This window comes from Xenopus laevis, chromosome 3L, assembly GCF_017654675.1.
Source record: "Xenopus laevis strain J_2021 chromosome 3L, Xenopus_laevis_v10.1, whole genome shotgun sequence".
In the NCBI taxonomy this organism is placed as follows: Eukaryota; Metazoa; Chordata; class Amphibia; order Anura; family Pipidae; genus Xenopus; species Xenopus laevis.
This window is the reverse complement of record NC_054375.1, coordinates 160,019,049-160,034,551: the sequence shown is the minus strand read 5'-3', so window position 1 is coordinate 160,034,551 and position 15,503 is coordinate 160,019,049. Positions and strand designations below refer to the sequence as shown.

Sequence of the window (15,503 nt, the reverse complement as noted above, 5' to 3'; positions counted from 1 at the left end):
CAATTCAATTACTAAGGGCAGTTGTTTCTTCCATCCGCATTCGGGCAAAAAGTACATGATAAATAACTATTACACCTGTGAATCTACATTTGTGGTCTATGTGTTGAAATGCCCATGCGGTTTGTTGTATGTGGGAGAGACCACTGAAAAGATTCGGGATCGGATATCTAAGCATAAATCTACTATACGAAGAGGCCTAACGGCGTTACCAGTTCCTTCGCACTTCCATACAGCCAGACAGTCCATAAGTCAGCTGAAGTTTCAAGTAATTGATTCAGTGGAAGAACCGAGAAGGGGTGGCAATAGATTACTTAGGCTCAAGAAACTTGAGATGATGTGGATTCACAAGTTGGATACCATTTGGCCTCGGGGCCTTAATAGAGAATACACACCTGCCATGTTTATTTCTTAGGTAGAGGTATATGTCCTGTATTTAATATGAGACTGTGATTGTATACTAGTGAAATATTTTCAAAGGTTACTGATAGCAGATACCCTGAGTGCCGACATCATTTCCAGGCATATCATTATGTATCTCGGGTGTGTACTGAGTGCGGTATGCGGAATGGATATGGAGTGGGCCTCGGGTGACAAAGATTATACTGCTCGAATCTATTATGTATTTTGGGGTGTATTTCGCGAAATGGGCTGTTAATCATTTAAAGATGTGCCTTTTATGTAAAGCAACAACTTTTCTCTTTTTATCAAATTTTGCAATGTTCACTATTAGAGTTTATCACAATTGGTCCTTTTTATGTCTTTTTTAAATTTTATACACAAATTTTAAACACAACTTTTTATCACCACATTTTTATGTGTGTGGAACACCAGGTGGAAGATGGACATTTTATGGAGTTCACTGTAATGGACTGGAGTCTTTATATATTTTTTAAAAAAATTTTGACCATCATGGGTTAAGTAAATAACACTGATTTTGTATGATGTCACAGGAAGAGGGAGTGGCCTTTTTTTACCACACCCCCTCCTCATGCTTTAAATATGGATGTGGGAATTATAACACTAGGCTTGATAAAGGGCCCGGGCGGCCCGAAACGTTGCCCTGTTTAAAATGATTTGAAGCAATAAAATACACGTTTGTTCATATCTACGGTGTGCTGCTGATATCTGCTCTGAAGGGACTGATGGGAATGTGATAGGGACCTTAGATTGTAAGCTCACTGGGGCAGGGACTGATGGGAATGTGATAGGGACCTTAGATTGTAAGCTCACTGGGGCAGGTACTGATGAGAATGTGATAGGGACCTTAGATTGTAAGATCACTGGGGCAGGGACTGATGGGAATGTGATAGGGACCTTAGATTGTAAGCTCACTGGGACAGGGACTGATGGGATTGTGATAGGGACCTTGCTGGGGTAGGGCAATAATAATTGGTATAAAAGCTCCTGTGTCAGGAAAGGAAACAGCTGAGTTTTTGTACAAAGAGATTTATTGCAGCAAAACCAAAAAGCAAGGCCACAAGGAATGATGGGAGGAGTTGGGGCCACACAAGGGGCAGAGGCTGCTGTGTTTGGAACAATGAATAGAAATTGAGGGGTTGGGGTTCAGGGGAATGGGGTATCGGGGGGCAGGTTGAAGTTGGCATCCAGGAAGATACTGAGGGTCCCCAGGCTGGTGAAGGCAATGAAAGTCCAGAGGAAGAGTCGGTCAACAACCATTGCCACGTACTGCCAGTCTTCCTTCAGCTGTGGGACATGCAGAGAAATGCATCATGGTCTGTCCCACTTACCTACAAGTACCCACCCCTGCAGAGCATCTCTCTCTGTCCCTCTACCCCAAATACCCACCCTGCAGAGTATCACTCCCTGTCCCTCTACCCAAAAATACCCACCCTGCAGAGTATCACTCTCTGACCCTCTATCCCAAATACCCACCCTGCAGAGCATTTCTCCCTGTCCCTCTACCCCAAATACCCACCCTGCAGAGCATCACTCCCTGTCCCTCTACCCCAAATACCCACCCTGCAGAGTATCACTCCCTGTCCCTCTACCCCAAATACCCACCCTGCAGAGCATTTCTCCCTGTCCCTCTACCCCAAATACCCACCCTGCAGAGCATTTCTCCCTGTCCCTCTACCCCAAATACCCACCCTGCAGAGCATCACTCCTTATTCCTGTAGCTCAAGTACTGACCCGTTTAGAGCCCATATAGCAAACCATAATTTCCCTCTGCCCCAACAAGATACTACACAGTATTAGTGCCCGGTGCCCCTACTCACAGTATCATAGTCCTCTTGCTCCTGTAGCTGCTGTGCCAGGTACCTGATGGCAGTCACTGCAGACTGGAGATCCCGGGGAAGAACCAGACCCAAACTGGGACCCTCCAAAAACCATTTCATATCCCGTGAGAAAGGGTCTGCGTGGTACCTGAGTAGAGAGATACTCAGTCCCACCATATAGCAACTATACAATACTCAGCTCCACTCTTCATCCAACATATTCAATACCCATCTACTTTCAGATACTCAGCTCCACTCTACATCCAAGATATTCAATACCCATCTACTTTCAGATACTCAGCTCCACTCTACATCCAACATATTCAATACCCATCTACTTTCAGATTCTCAGCTCCACTCTACATCCAAGATACTCAATACCCATCTACTTTCAGATACTCAGCTCCACTCTACATCCAACATATTCAATACCCATCTACTTTCAGATACTCAGCTCCACTCTACATCCAAGATACTCAATACGCACCTACTATCAGATACTCAGCTCCACTCGTACATTGTAATACTCAGTACCACTCTACATCCAAGATATTCCATACCCATCTCCTTTCAGATACTCAGCTCCACTCTATATCTGCACACAGAATTGGTACATCACAGACGCCCTGTCATTGTCCAGCCCATGAGATACCTTTCTTGTTTGGGGAGGAAGAAGTCATTTTCCGGCCTACGTATGAAATACTCATCAGCATGGCGGGTGGATGTGACTTGCCGGGGGGGAGGAGCCACAGGTAGAGGAGTCTCTGGTTTGGGTCGGCGAATGCACAGGTATTTGGGCAGGTAGTGGATGAAGATCTGTTGAGGGAAGAGGAAATGTGTCAACAGAAGTCTATGGGAGATGTTCCTCACGGACCCTGGCCAGTTACCGTTGGCAACCCATCAATTTGTTACTTGTTATCTTTGTAAATTTGTGTTGATAAATGACACGAAGTTTGATGATATTACATGGGGGAGGGGTAATGAGACAGTACGTTACCTGTTTGACCCATTGGGGCATGTGGTGGGTGTTGGGGGAACGGTGATGAAGATTCAGGACCACCACACTGAAGATGACGGAGAAGGTGACGAGGGTCATTGTGAATATGAGGTAGTTGACAATGATGGGGACCCCCAGAGACGTCTCGGGGACTTTATCAGCCAGAAGCAGCAGGAAGACAGTCAGTGTGAGGAGAGCGAATATGGACAGGGTCATCTTCTCACCTGGGGGGGGGGGGACAGAGAATGAAGATGTCTCAGTACCCCACTTCTGTAGGAAATGTGTGGGGTCCTTAATATTGGGTTCCTTATATTATGGGGTGCACAATCCCAAAATACCAAAAACACAAAGATTAGATGAAAAGCATGGAATCCTTTTTTTAGAGTATGATCTCACATGCTCCCACTCTTTCTCTGGCTCACTGTCTCTCCGCTGCTCTCACAAGCTGTCTCTCTTGAGTAGTACACATCCCTTGCACACTCACTCACTCACTCAATCTCTCTCTTTCACTCAACTTTTCCTTCTTTTCCACATCACATGCTATGACTGTCCCTCCTTCCCTCACTTTAATACTTCATCTACATTGACTTGTCTTCACTCTACTTGCACTCCTTGTCTTGTCTACTCAACTGCACCACCCACCTGTCAATATTCCTCCCTCCCTCCTTGTACAAGTCCACCTTACCTTCCCACCATCAACACAACTCCATTTATCTGTCTGCTTTCTTCTCTCCCTCTGTCTATCCCATCACTTTCCCACTCAAATGGACTTGCCTCTCTCTTTCTCTGCGTCTCTGTGTCAATGAAAGAAACTTTACTGATTCATTCAAGTTCACTAGTCCTGTCTCTCTCCACTTCTCCATCCTCATTCACTGACCTTCACTCATGTCCTTCTCATTCTCACTCTTCTGCTTGATCACTTCTTCTCACCGCCATTCTCTCCATTACTCTCACTACTCTTGAGCACTCACTTTTCTCCTCTGTCTCTTTCCCTCCCTCAGCTTCCCTCATACTGAGCCTCTAATCACACTTGTTCAACCCCCCAGAAGACCCCCAGTATCTATCTGTGACATTCTATATCAGATTGCAGATCCGTTTGTGGCTAGACTAGAAGGTCCTGACCTGCATCTGGTGGAAGGTAGAAGACAAATATGGCCAGGATAGTGATGAGGATGCAGGGCACGATGACGTTGACAATGTAGAAGAGGGGCTTGCGTTGAATGACCAGGTAGAAGGTGATGTCCTCGTATAGTGGGTCGTTGGGGCTGGAGTTCTTGCGGGACGAGCGGTGGCGAATAACCCACTGACCATTCTCTGGAAGGAGATAGAGTCACTGATGCTGAATATGGACAATACTCTACACAGGACTGGAAAGTCTTACTGTACATAAGCTCCGCCCTGTTCATAGACTGGGGGACCCCACTGTGCACAAACAGTACCCCAACAAAAACAATTTAGTTCTTCATCTCCCCTATCCCCCCCCCCGCAGCAGCTTCTCACCCCTCCCTAAGCATGATGCCCCAAACTGGTATCAGGAGTAGCCCTGCCCACTACAAACACCCCAATGACCCTTAAATTTCCAATCACAATGCCCCCCCATCTCATCTACCCCACAGTCACTGACCCTCAAAGGTGTTGGGGAAGATCACAGCCTGGGTCACTTCTTTGCCATTGGCATCTTTGGGATGTACCAGGGTCACCTCATCAGCCCCATAGGTGTATGAGCGGAATACCATGCTGCAGTTCTGCCAGTCAAATGGGTAGTACTGTACCTGCGGGCAGAGTGGCACCTCTAATTATATACATTGCATTAATGATATTACACTCAACCGGCTTTCCCTACTCACACTGCCACTGCATTTCATACTCAGCCTGGCACTACTATCCCTACTTAGCCTGGCACTACTATCCCTACTCACACTGACACTACTATCCCTACTCAAACTGGCACTACTATCCCTACTCAGTCGGGCACTACTATCCCTACTCAAACTGGCACTACTATCCCTGCTCAAACTGGCAGTACTATCCCTACTCAGTCAGGCACTACTTTCCCTACTTAGCCTGGCACTACTATCCCTACTCACACTGGCACTGCATTTCATACTTAGCCTGGCACTACTATCCCTACTCACACTGGCACTACTATTCCTACTCAGTCAGGCACTACTATCCCTACTCAGTCAGGCACTACTATCCTAACTTAGCCTGGCACTGCATTCCATACACAGCCTGGCACTACTATCCCTATGCAAACTGGCACTACTATCCCTACTCAGTCAGGCACTACTATCCTAACTTAGCCTGGCACTGCATTCCATACACAGCCTGGCACTACTATCCCTATGCAAACTGGCACTACTATTCCTACTCAGTCAGGCACTACTATCCTAACTTAGCCTGGCACTGCATTCCATACACAGCCTGGCACTACTATCCCTATGCAAACTGGCACTACTATTCCTACTCAGTCAGGCACTACTATCCCTACTCACACTGGCACTGATTAGTCAGTCCAGACGCTGGCACTGTTGTGGGCACTGATTACTGGCAGTGACTGGTACTCAGCGTTAGACACGTCAGGTGATGTGGGGGTACCCTGGGGGTACAACTTGGCGCCACTATGAGGGTTCAAGAGTGTGGGGGGCAGGTACCTCAATGCTGCAGCTGCTGACATACAGGCCGGGGGGGTGCCACGTGACATTGCCATTGGGGGAGACCAGAACATCCACTTGTAGAGCAAAGTTGAAATTGCCGTCGTTACTGGGGAGAGGGAAGGGACATGTTGGGGGTCAGTAAGGGAAACTGGGGGGGACGATGTAACATTTGCGGAGGGAGAACGAGAATGAGGGTGGGGGTTGAGGGGAGAATACAAGATGGGGGTAGAAATCACTTACTTATTCATCAGAACAATATCGGGGGTCCAGACCTGGGAGGATGAGATTCTCAGGGACTCAATGCCCCCGTATTGTTTGGGGTCCCACGAGAGTCGCTGATCGTTCCAGGCCTTAGGGGAGAACAGAGTGAGTCATAGAGGGGGGCAGTTGGGGAGATAAAGGGGTAATTAAGAAAGGAGGGGGCAGTGGAGTAGATAAAGGGGTAACTGATAAAGGAGGGGGGCAGTGGGGTAGATAAAGGGGTAACTGATAAAGGAGGGGGGCAGTGGGGTAGATAAAGGGGTAACTGATAAAGGAGGGGGGCAGTGGGGTAGATAAAGGAGGGGGGCACAACACTGTTGGGTACAAACCATTTCCAGGTAAACTTTAGTCTTCAGTTCCTCATCTTTTTCACTCTGTGGGAGACAATAAAGGTGTTATATGTGCCCCCACTCTGCGTAACTGCCGTCACCCCTCTTCACTGTATGTCAGTGTCTCTGTACCCCAATATCTGTCACAGACTGGATCTTCTTGTTACTTGTTGTTCATGTAGCGACATATGGACATAAGCAAAGCAACGGTCTCTCCAGTTACAGGGAAGTCTGGTCTTGTAGTACTGACCCCTCTGTGTCCCCCCATTACACAATACACCCGCTGTCCCCCCATTATACAATACGCTGTCCCCCCATTACACAATACACCCGCTGTCCCCCCATTACACAATACACCCGCTGTCCCCCCATTACAAAATACGCTGTCCCCCCATTACACAATACACCCACTGTCCCCCCATTACACAATACACCCGCTGTCCCCCCATTACACCAATACACCTGCTGTCCCCCCATTACACAATACGCTGTCCCCCCATTACAACAATACACCCGCTGTCCCCCCATTACACAATACGCTGTCCCCCATTACACAATACGCTGTCCCCCATTACACAATACACCCGCTGTCCCCCCATTACACAATACGCTGTCCCCCCATTACACAATACACCGCTGTCCCCCCATTACACAATACGCTGTCCCCCCATACACAATACGCTGTCCCCCCATTACACAATACGCTGTCCCCGCCATTACACAATACGCTGTCCCCCCATTACACAATACGCTGTCCCCCATTAACACATAACACCCGCTGTCCCCCCATTACACAATACACCCGCTGTCCCCCCATTACACAATACACCCGCTGTCCCCCCATTACACAATACGCTGTCCCCCCACTTACACAATACGCTGTCCCCCCATTACACAATACACCCGCTGTCCCCCCATTACACCAATACACCCGCTGTCCCCCCATTTACACAATACGCTGTCCCCCCATTACACAATACGCTGTCCCCCCATTACACCAATACCACCCCGCTTATCAACCGTGTCCCCCCATTACACAATACACCCGCTGTCCCCCATTACACAATACGCTGTCCCCCCATTACACAATACGCTGTCCCCCATTACACAATACGCTGTCCCCCATTACACAATACGCTGTCCCCCCATTACACAATACACCCGCTGTCCCCCCATTACACAATACACCCGCTGTCCCCCCATTACACAATACGCTGTCCCCCATTACACAATACGCTGTCCCCCCATTACACAATACGCTGTCCCCCCATTACACAATACGCTGTCCCCCATTACCACAATACACCCGCTGTCCCCCCATTACACAATACACCCGCTGTCCCCCCACTTACACAATACGCTGTCCCCCATTACACAATACGCTGTCCCCCCATTACACAATACGCTGTCCCCCCATTACACAATACGCTGTCCCCCCATTACACAATACACCCGCTGTCCCCCCATTACACAATACACCCGCTGTTGTGTGTAAGAGACGAGGGACTCACCACACTGATGAGCTGCGCGAGGGTCATTCCCACCTGCACCACAACTCTCTGATCGGGGGTCCTCGCGGGTCGGACATTGATGTTGTAATTCTCAAACACTTTGTCCCTCAGTTGCGCCTCTTTGTCTAGGGCTTGTGTTCCTGGGGGGTCAATATTCACACTTTTACTGCCCCATTTCACCTATTTCTCTCCTGGGGCCCCCCGGCTGCACATTCAGTAAGGGCTAAAATAATCCCACCAATTTTGTATCAAATCTAAAATATCTCTATACAATGTTTCCTTCCCCTTTAAATGCACCCCCTCCTATTAACCCTGTAATTACCCCTCTGACTCCCCCATACAACTCGTCTCATTCACCCAGTCCTGTCTCTTGTCTGCCCCCACCAACTCTTATTTCCCCCCACAATTCTCTGCTCACCAATCAGTAATAACCCCCAAATCAGGGGCCACAGCAGAGCTCCCCTCTGCTCCTCCATCATGTCTGTGTTTCTGTCCCACTGCTCCCCCCCTGCAATTGGCTCCCGTTTGACTGACAGGGGGTCTGTGTACAAATATCCCCCCCCCGACCCCCCAGCACCTGTCCCTGCCAGAAATAAACATCTCACACATTCCTGCCCGGCAACTAATCCAACATTCCCTTCCTATTGGCCCCGGCCCATCATATATTTCCTTCCTCAACTTCACTTCCCAGCAGCCTCTGTGTCTTTTCAGCTGTTACAGAAGATTTCCCAGCATTCCAGCTGTTACAGAACTCCACTTCCCAGCATTCCAGCTGTTACAGAAGATTTCCCAGCATTCCAGCAGTTACAGAACTCCACTTCCCAGCAGCCCCAGACAACACTAGGCTGGTGTGAAAGTCCAGATTAGAAGCACACGGGGCAGTAGGGCTACACTAGTCCTGGGCATTCTGGGTAGGATTGTGCCAAGTGCTGGTGAATTCAGCTCTTTATGTCCTTAATCTCTCTTGGCCCAGTACCATATACTCTATACCAGTGATCCCCAACCAATAGCTCGTGAGTAACATGTTGCCCCCCAACCCCTTGGATGTTGCTCCCAGTGGCCTCAAAGCAGGTGATTATTTTTGAATTCCAGGCTTGGAGGCAAGTTTTAGTTGTATAAAAACCAGGTGTAATGGTAAAGAGAGCCTCCTGTAGGCTGCCAGTCCACATATGGGCTACCAATAGCCAATCACAGCCCTTATTTGGCTCCATCCAGGAACATTTTTTATGCTTGTGTTGCTCCCCAACTCTTTTTACATCCGAATGTTGCTCACGGGTGAAAAAGGTTGGGGATCCCTGTTCTATACAATGTGTCTCTAGTGCACAGGATTATGGGTAAAGCTCTGAGCAGTCTCGAAAAACATTTCTGGACAGTTGTAGTTTTGTGGTAATGTCCCATATCAGCCGTAAGGGGCAGCAGCATACAGCTCCCACAGAAAATAGCTCACGTCTGAATTTATATACAGGTACGGGACCTGTTATACAGAAAGCTCAGAACCTTGCGTTTTCTGGATATCTTGTCCTACTGTCTCCATCTTGTCCTACTGTCTCCATCTTGTCCTACTGTCTCCATCTTCTCCTACTGTCTCCATCTTGTCCTACTGTCTCCATCTTGTTCTACTGTCTTTATCTTGTCCTACTGTCTCCACCTTGTCCTACTGTCTCCATCTTGTTCTACTGTCTTTATCTTGTCCTACTGTCTCCATCTTGTCCTACTGTCTCCATCTTGTTCTACTGTCTCCATCTTGTCCTACTGTCTCCATCTTGTCCTACTGTCTCCATCTTGTCCTACTGTCTCCACCTTGTCCTACTGTCTCCACCTTGTCCTACTGTCTCCACCTTGTCCTACTGTCTCCATCTCGTCCTACTGTCTCCACCTTGTCCTACTGTCTCCATCTTGTCCAACTGTCTCCATCTTGTCCTACTGTCTCCACCTTGTCCTACTGTCTCCATCTTGTCCTACTGTCTGCATCTTGTCCTACTGTCTCCACCTTGTCCCCTACTGTCTCATCTTGTCTACCTGTCTCCATCTTGTCCTACTGTCTCCATCTTGTCCTACTGCTCTTCCATCTTGTCCTACTGTCTCCACCTTGTCCTACTGTCTCCACCTGTCGTCTCCACCTTGCCTACTGTCTCACCTTGTCCTACTGTGTCTACTCTCTTGTCTGTCTGTCTGTCTCCATCTTGTCCTACTGTCTCCATCTTGTCCCTACTGTCTCCATCTTGTCTATGTCTCACCTTGTCCTACTGTTCCATCTTGTCTACTGTCTCCATCTTGTCCTACTGTCTCCACTTGTCTACTGTCTCCAGTCCTACTGTTCCATCTTGTCTACTGTCTCCACTTGTCCTACTGTCTCCATCTTGTCCAACTGTCTCATCTTGGTCCTACTGTCTCCACCTTGTCCTACTGTCTCCATCTTGTCCTACTGTCTGCATCTTGGTCCTACTGTCTGCCACCTTTGTCCTACTGTCTCGCATCTTGTCGCTACTGTCTCCATCTTGTCCTACTGTCTCCATCTTGTCCTACTGTCTCCACTTGTCCTACTGTCTCCACTTGTCCTACTGTCTCCAACCTTGGTCCTGGCTGTCTCCACCTTGTCCTACTGTCTCCACCTTGTCCTACTGTCTCCATCTCGTCCTACTGTCTCCACCTTGTCCTACTGTCTCCATCTTGTCCTACTGTCTCCATCTTGTCCTACTGTCTCCACCTTGTCCTACTGTCTCCATCTTGTCCTACTGTCTGCATCTTGTCCTACTGTCTCCACCTTGTCCTACTGTCTCCACCTTGCCCTACTGTCTCCACCTTGTCCTACTGTCTCCATCTTGTCCTACTGTCTCCATCTTGCCCTACTGTCTCCATCTTGTCCTACTGTCTCCATCTTGTCCTACTGTCTCCATCTTGTCCTACTGTCTCCATCTTGTCCTACTGTCTCCACCTTGTCCTACTGTCTCCATCTTGCCCTACTGTCTCCGTCTTGTCCTACTGTCTCCACCTTGTGCTACTGTCTCCATCTTGCCCTACTGTCTCCATGTTGGAGGTTTAGTTCTATGACTATCCATGACTGTACCCAGAGGTGCCCCTATATTGTCTGCTCTGTATTGGTGTCATAATTATGAGTCAATAATCTTCATCCAGTTGTAGGTTTATTATTAGAGTCTGATACTGCTCGGCCTTATTGAACTACTACTCCCAGAATTCATGGCCCTCTTTGTACCTGTTTCCAAATTCAGTAAATGGTCACTGATTTGCCCTTTCATTCAGGTCTGGACATAATATTTAATGGCACCTTGGTAGATGAGTTCCCATTTGGGGACCAGAGAGAAAGTGGAATGTGCCGAAATATAGTAAAATGACATTCAGTCCGACTCATAAACACACAATTTTGCTTGAGATGTAGCTGAACTATAACTATCAGATCCTTTGTTATCCATGTTGTACTTGATATCACTATACATGTCCTGGGCAGTTGTACTGTGGCCAATGCAGTAAGACTTAACCCTATGTGTCCTCTCTGCAGAGGGGAAAAGCCTCATGTGCCCTTTTGATTGACAGTTTTCCCCTGACAGTTATGGGCAAGGAGACCTTGAAAGTAATGCGCCAATGTCACTGGGGGAGCAGTGTATTAACCCCTCGGGCCCTGGGGGAGGGGAGAGTAGGGTTGGGATAGTTCACCTTTATTATGCAGTCAATGTAAGTGGAATTCCTGCCAAGGAGACGAGAGAAAACGAGGAGCAGAAGGAGGGCTGGCCGGGTGCCACATGCGATGTTGCAGCAATTGCTTCTCTGGCAGCGACTCCTGCATGGGAATGGCCAGTGCCCGCAGCAAGGACAGCGAGATTGATTGTGTGCAGCCACTCGCAATTCATGCGCCTCATTCAGTCTATTAGGGACACACCGCACCCTGGATAAACAAACACCTCCCATTGGGCCCCTGCACTCTATTCATAGGGGCCCCCAGTGGTGACAATTGTATTCCTATAATTATGTTGTGGGGGAGAATAAATAAAAGAATAAAGGAGACTGTCCCCCCTGCACTGCTGGGAGTTCTTACCCTGAATATGGGGGTTCTACACCCCCCCCCCTGGTGGCCACAGGAATTTCAGCAGCTTCTGAATAGGCTCAATTTGTGCATTTGGGGCTTCAGAACCCCCAGTGTGCAGTGAAAATCAGCCACGCCCACTGATAAAAAAAAACACCCAACCAGAAGTGGTTATTCAAATTTTGTCTTATTTAAGCTCCTCCCACACTGTGCCCTGGATGGACTTGAACTCCCTGCATTTAATGGACAAATACACCCCTCCCCCAATACACACTCTCCTTAATAAACCCCTCCCCATTACACCCTCCCCAATACACACTCTCCTTAATAAACCCCTCCCCCAATACACACTTTCCTTAATAAACCCCTCCCTAATAAACCCCTCCCCCAATACACCCCTCCCCAATACACCCCTCCCTAATAAACCCCTCCCCAATACACCCCTCCCCCAACACCCCCTCATTAATAAACCCCTCCCTCAATACACCCCTCCCCAACACACCCCTCCCTAATAAACCCCTCCCTCAATACACCCCCAATATACACCCCTCCCTAATAAACCCCTCCCCCAATACACACCCCTCCCTAATAAACCCCTCCCCCAATACACACCCCTCCCCCAAACAAATAGCCCTGAGCAGATTTTGTAGTGAAATGAAAAGGTGATTGAGGCAAATAATGGGATCCATTTAGTCCTTTTATAATAAACACGGGTCAGAACATTTGGGGGGTTCATGTCCATCCACAAGTTGCGGCCCTGCAGTTTCCCTCAGTTTATTAAAAGTCCAGATGTTCCCGTATAGTTGCGCTCAGTGCTGCTCAGTCCCTCCTGCGCTTATCAACGTTGCATTATGGGGGAAAACATGGCGGCCGGGCTTGGAAATCTTGACACATGTGACCTGTTACATCAGACTAAACGCTGTGGCATCTGCTGAGCATGCTGGGAGATGTAGGCACAATAGTGTCCATGGGGGGATGTTGTTGAACTACAGGATCCCACTGTTCTAGTGAGACACTAGTTTGCTGAATAAAGTGGGTATTCCTGTGCTGGTGTCCATATAATATGGGTTAGTTGCCTTTTAAACCAAGCCAAGGCCCAGCAGCTGCTGTTGGACTGCATCTCCCATCATCCTTCACTGCCCAATAACCTGATTCTGCTCCTCTCATAGAATTTACTGCAGGGCTGGTGATTTGGGTTCTGCTGGTTCTGCTCATTAGATTCCCCACAAGCTCTGCAGCAAGTTCAAGTCTTATGGACCAATACACTGAGTATGCTCACTCACACTCAGATCTATATACTGAGTATGTTCACTCACACTCAAATCTATACACTGAGCATGCTCACTCACCCTCAAATCTATACACTGAGCATGTTCACTCACACTCAAATCTATACACTGAGCATGCTCACTCACACTCAAATCTATACACTGAGCATGCTCACTCACACTCAAATCTATACAATGAGCATGCTCACTCACACTCAAATCTATATACTGAGCATGCTCACTCACACTCAAATCTATATACTGAGCATGTTCACTCACACTCAGAAATCTATATACTGAGTATGTTTACTCACACTCAAATCAATACAATGAGCATGCTCACTCACACTCAAATCTATACAATGAGCATGCTCACTCACTCTCAAATCTATATACTGAGTATGTTCACTCACACTCAGAAACCTATACACTGAGCATGCTCACTCACACTCAGAAATCTATACACTGAGCATGTTCACTCACACTCAGAAATCTATACACTGAGCATGCTCACTCACACTCAGAAATCTATACACTGAGCATGTTCACTCACACTCAGAAACCTATACACTGAGCATGCTCACTCACACTCAGAAATCTATACACTGAGCATGCTCACTCACACTCAGAAATCTATACAATGAGCATGCTCACTCACACTCAGAAATCTATACACTGAGCATGTTCACTCACACTCAGAAATCTATACACTGAGCATGTTCACTCACACTCAGAAATCTATACACTGAGCATGTACACTCAAATCTATACAATGAGCATGCTCACTCACACTCAAATTTATATACTGAGTATGTTCACTCACACTCAAATCTATACACTGAGCATGCTCACTCACACTCAAATCTATACACTGAGCATGCTCACTCACACTCAGATCTATACACTGAGCATGCTCACTCACACTCAAATCTATACACTGAGCATGCTCACTCACACTCAAATCTATACACTGAGCATGCTCACTCACACTCAAATCTATATACTGAGTATGTTCACTCACACTCAAATCTATATACTGAGTATGTTCACTCACACTCAAATCTATACACTGAGTATGTTCACTCACACTCAAATCTATACACTGAGCATGCTCACTCACACTCAAATCTATACACTGAGCATGCTCACTCACATGGAAATACTGCTCTAGCTTTCCTGGCATTCCTCTTGTTATTGCAGAGAATAATGATAGAAATACATTTATAGATTATTAGTTGCAGTACCACTTCTCACCAGAGGCCTTTTCTTCCCATAAGGCTGTGCAGAACAGCGCCACCCTTTGGTTCCTGCCATAGATAAAGGTTTAGTGGTTGAAATGGAATCACAGCACAGCCCTTGGCTTAATGAGATATAAGGGCCCAATATTTTACTTCCCCTTTACAAGAACCATTTCCCGTCCTTCGACGCTGATCGGGCGCATTTATTGGCTACAAAAATCCTGCATAGAAGCACAAGGATTAGAGAGCGCTGGGGGTATATATCTATATTCATGGATATTGCATGTCCGTAGACATTTTGCCCCTCCCCCATATGGCCAAGGTAGAAACGGTACAGAATGATTATTGCTTTGTCTCTAGTACATATAGATGCCCCTATATATCATTAGATGCATAGTAACATAAGGGTATATATATAGATATAGGCAGGGGTCCCCTAACCTGAGATGTAGAGACTCCGGCTTCCTTGAGGTACAAGTCCAACATAATGAGCCCAATAAAGTCACCTCTTATCAGTCCTAGAGGTAAAGCCCATCGTCCAATCAGGCACTGTCCAAATATATTAGTCCTATGGGTAAAGTCCCCTGAATTAATTGTAGGGCTACAAAGCGATACCTTGAGTTTCAAATCACACAAGTCATTGTGAGGAGTATCAGTCCTAGAGGTAAACGCCCAAGTTCCATGAGATTTCCCATGATGCATGTCTTCATGAGGTGTATCAGTCCTAGAGGTAAACGCCAAGTTCCATGAGATTTCCCATGAAATCGCTGTCTGCATGAGGTGTCCTGGAGGTATAGTTCCAAGATGCATGAGATGTCCCACAAGTGTTTAATTTGTATCAGTCCAAGAGGTAAAGTTCTGATTCCCAAGTAAAGGCCAAGAGGAGAGAACACAAAAAGCTCCAAGCCTGGTGGCTGCCATATTGGTTCATGTCAGTTCTAGAACCAGCTCCATTCCTATTGGAAT

At 47.3% G+C, this 15,503-nt stretch overlaps 1 protein-coding gene across 3 annotated transcripts; it reads right to left on the bottom strand.

The window, feature by feature from the left end:
• Nucleotides 1-1,437: 1,437 nt before the first annotated feature.
• Nucleotides 1,438-15,347, bottom strand: chrnb1.L (cholinergic receptor, nicotinic beta 1 L homeolog). Of its 3 annotated transcripts, XM_018253915.2 has the most exons (11): nucleotides 8,411-8,518; nucleotides 7,993-8,132; nucleotides 6,482-6,526; nucleotides 6,132-6,241; nucleotides 5,889-5,997; nucleotides 4,859-5,006; nucleotides 4,357-4,548; nucleotides 3,235-3,458; nucleotides 2,890-3,053; nucleotides 2,238-2,385; nucleotides 1,438-1,704 (listed from the first exon to the last, which is right to left on the bottom strand). In XM_018253915.2, exons 1-11 carry the CDS (start codon nucleotides 8,469-8,471, stop codon nucleotides 1,564-1,566), a joined length of 1,482 nt encoding a protein of 493 aa, XP_018109404.1. In that variant the 5' UTR covers nucleotides 8,472-8,518; the 3' UTR covers nucleotides 1,438-1,563. The 3 variants fall into 3 exon arrangements, with proteins under 3 accessions (XP_018109404.1, XP_041443350.1, XP_041443351.1); XM_041587416.1 differs by lacking the exons at nucleotides 7,993-8,132; nucleotides 8,411-8,518 and adding an exon at nucleotides 14,979-15,347; XM_041587417.1 differs by lacking the exons at nucleotides 7,993-8,132; nucleotides 8,411-8,518 and adding an exon at nucleotides 14,554-15,088.
• Nucleotides 15,348-15,503: the final 156 nt, after the last annotated feature.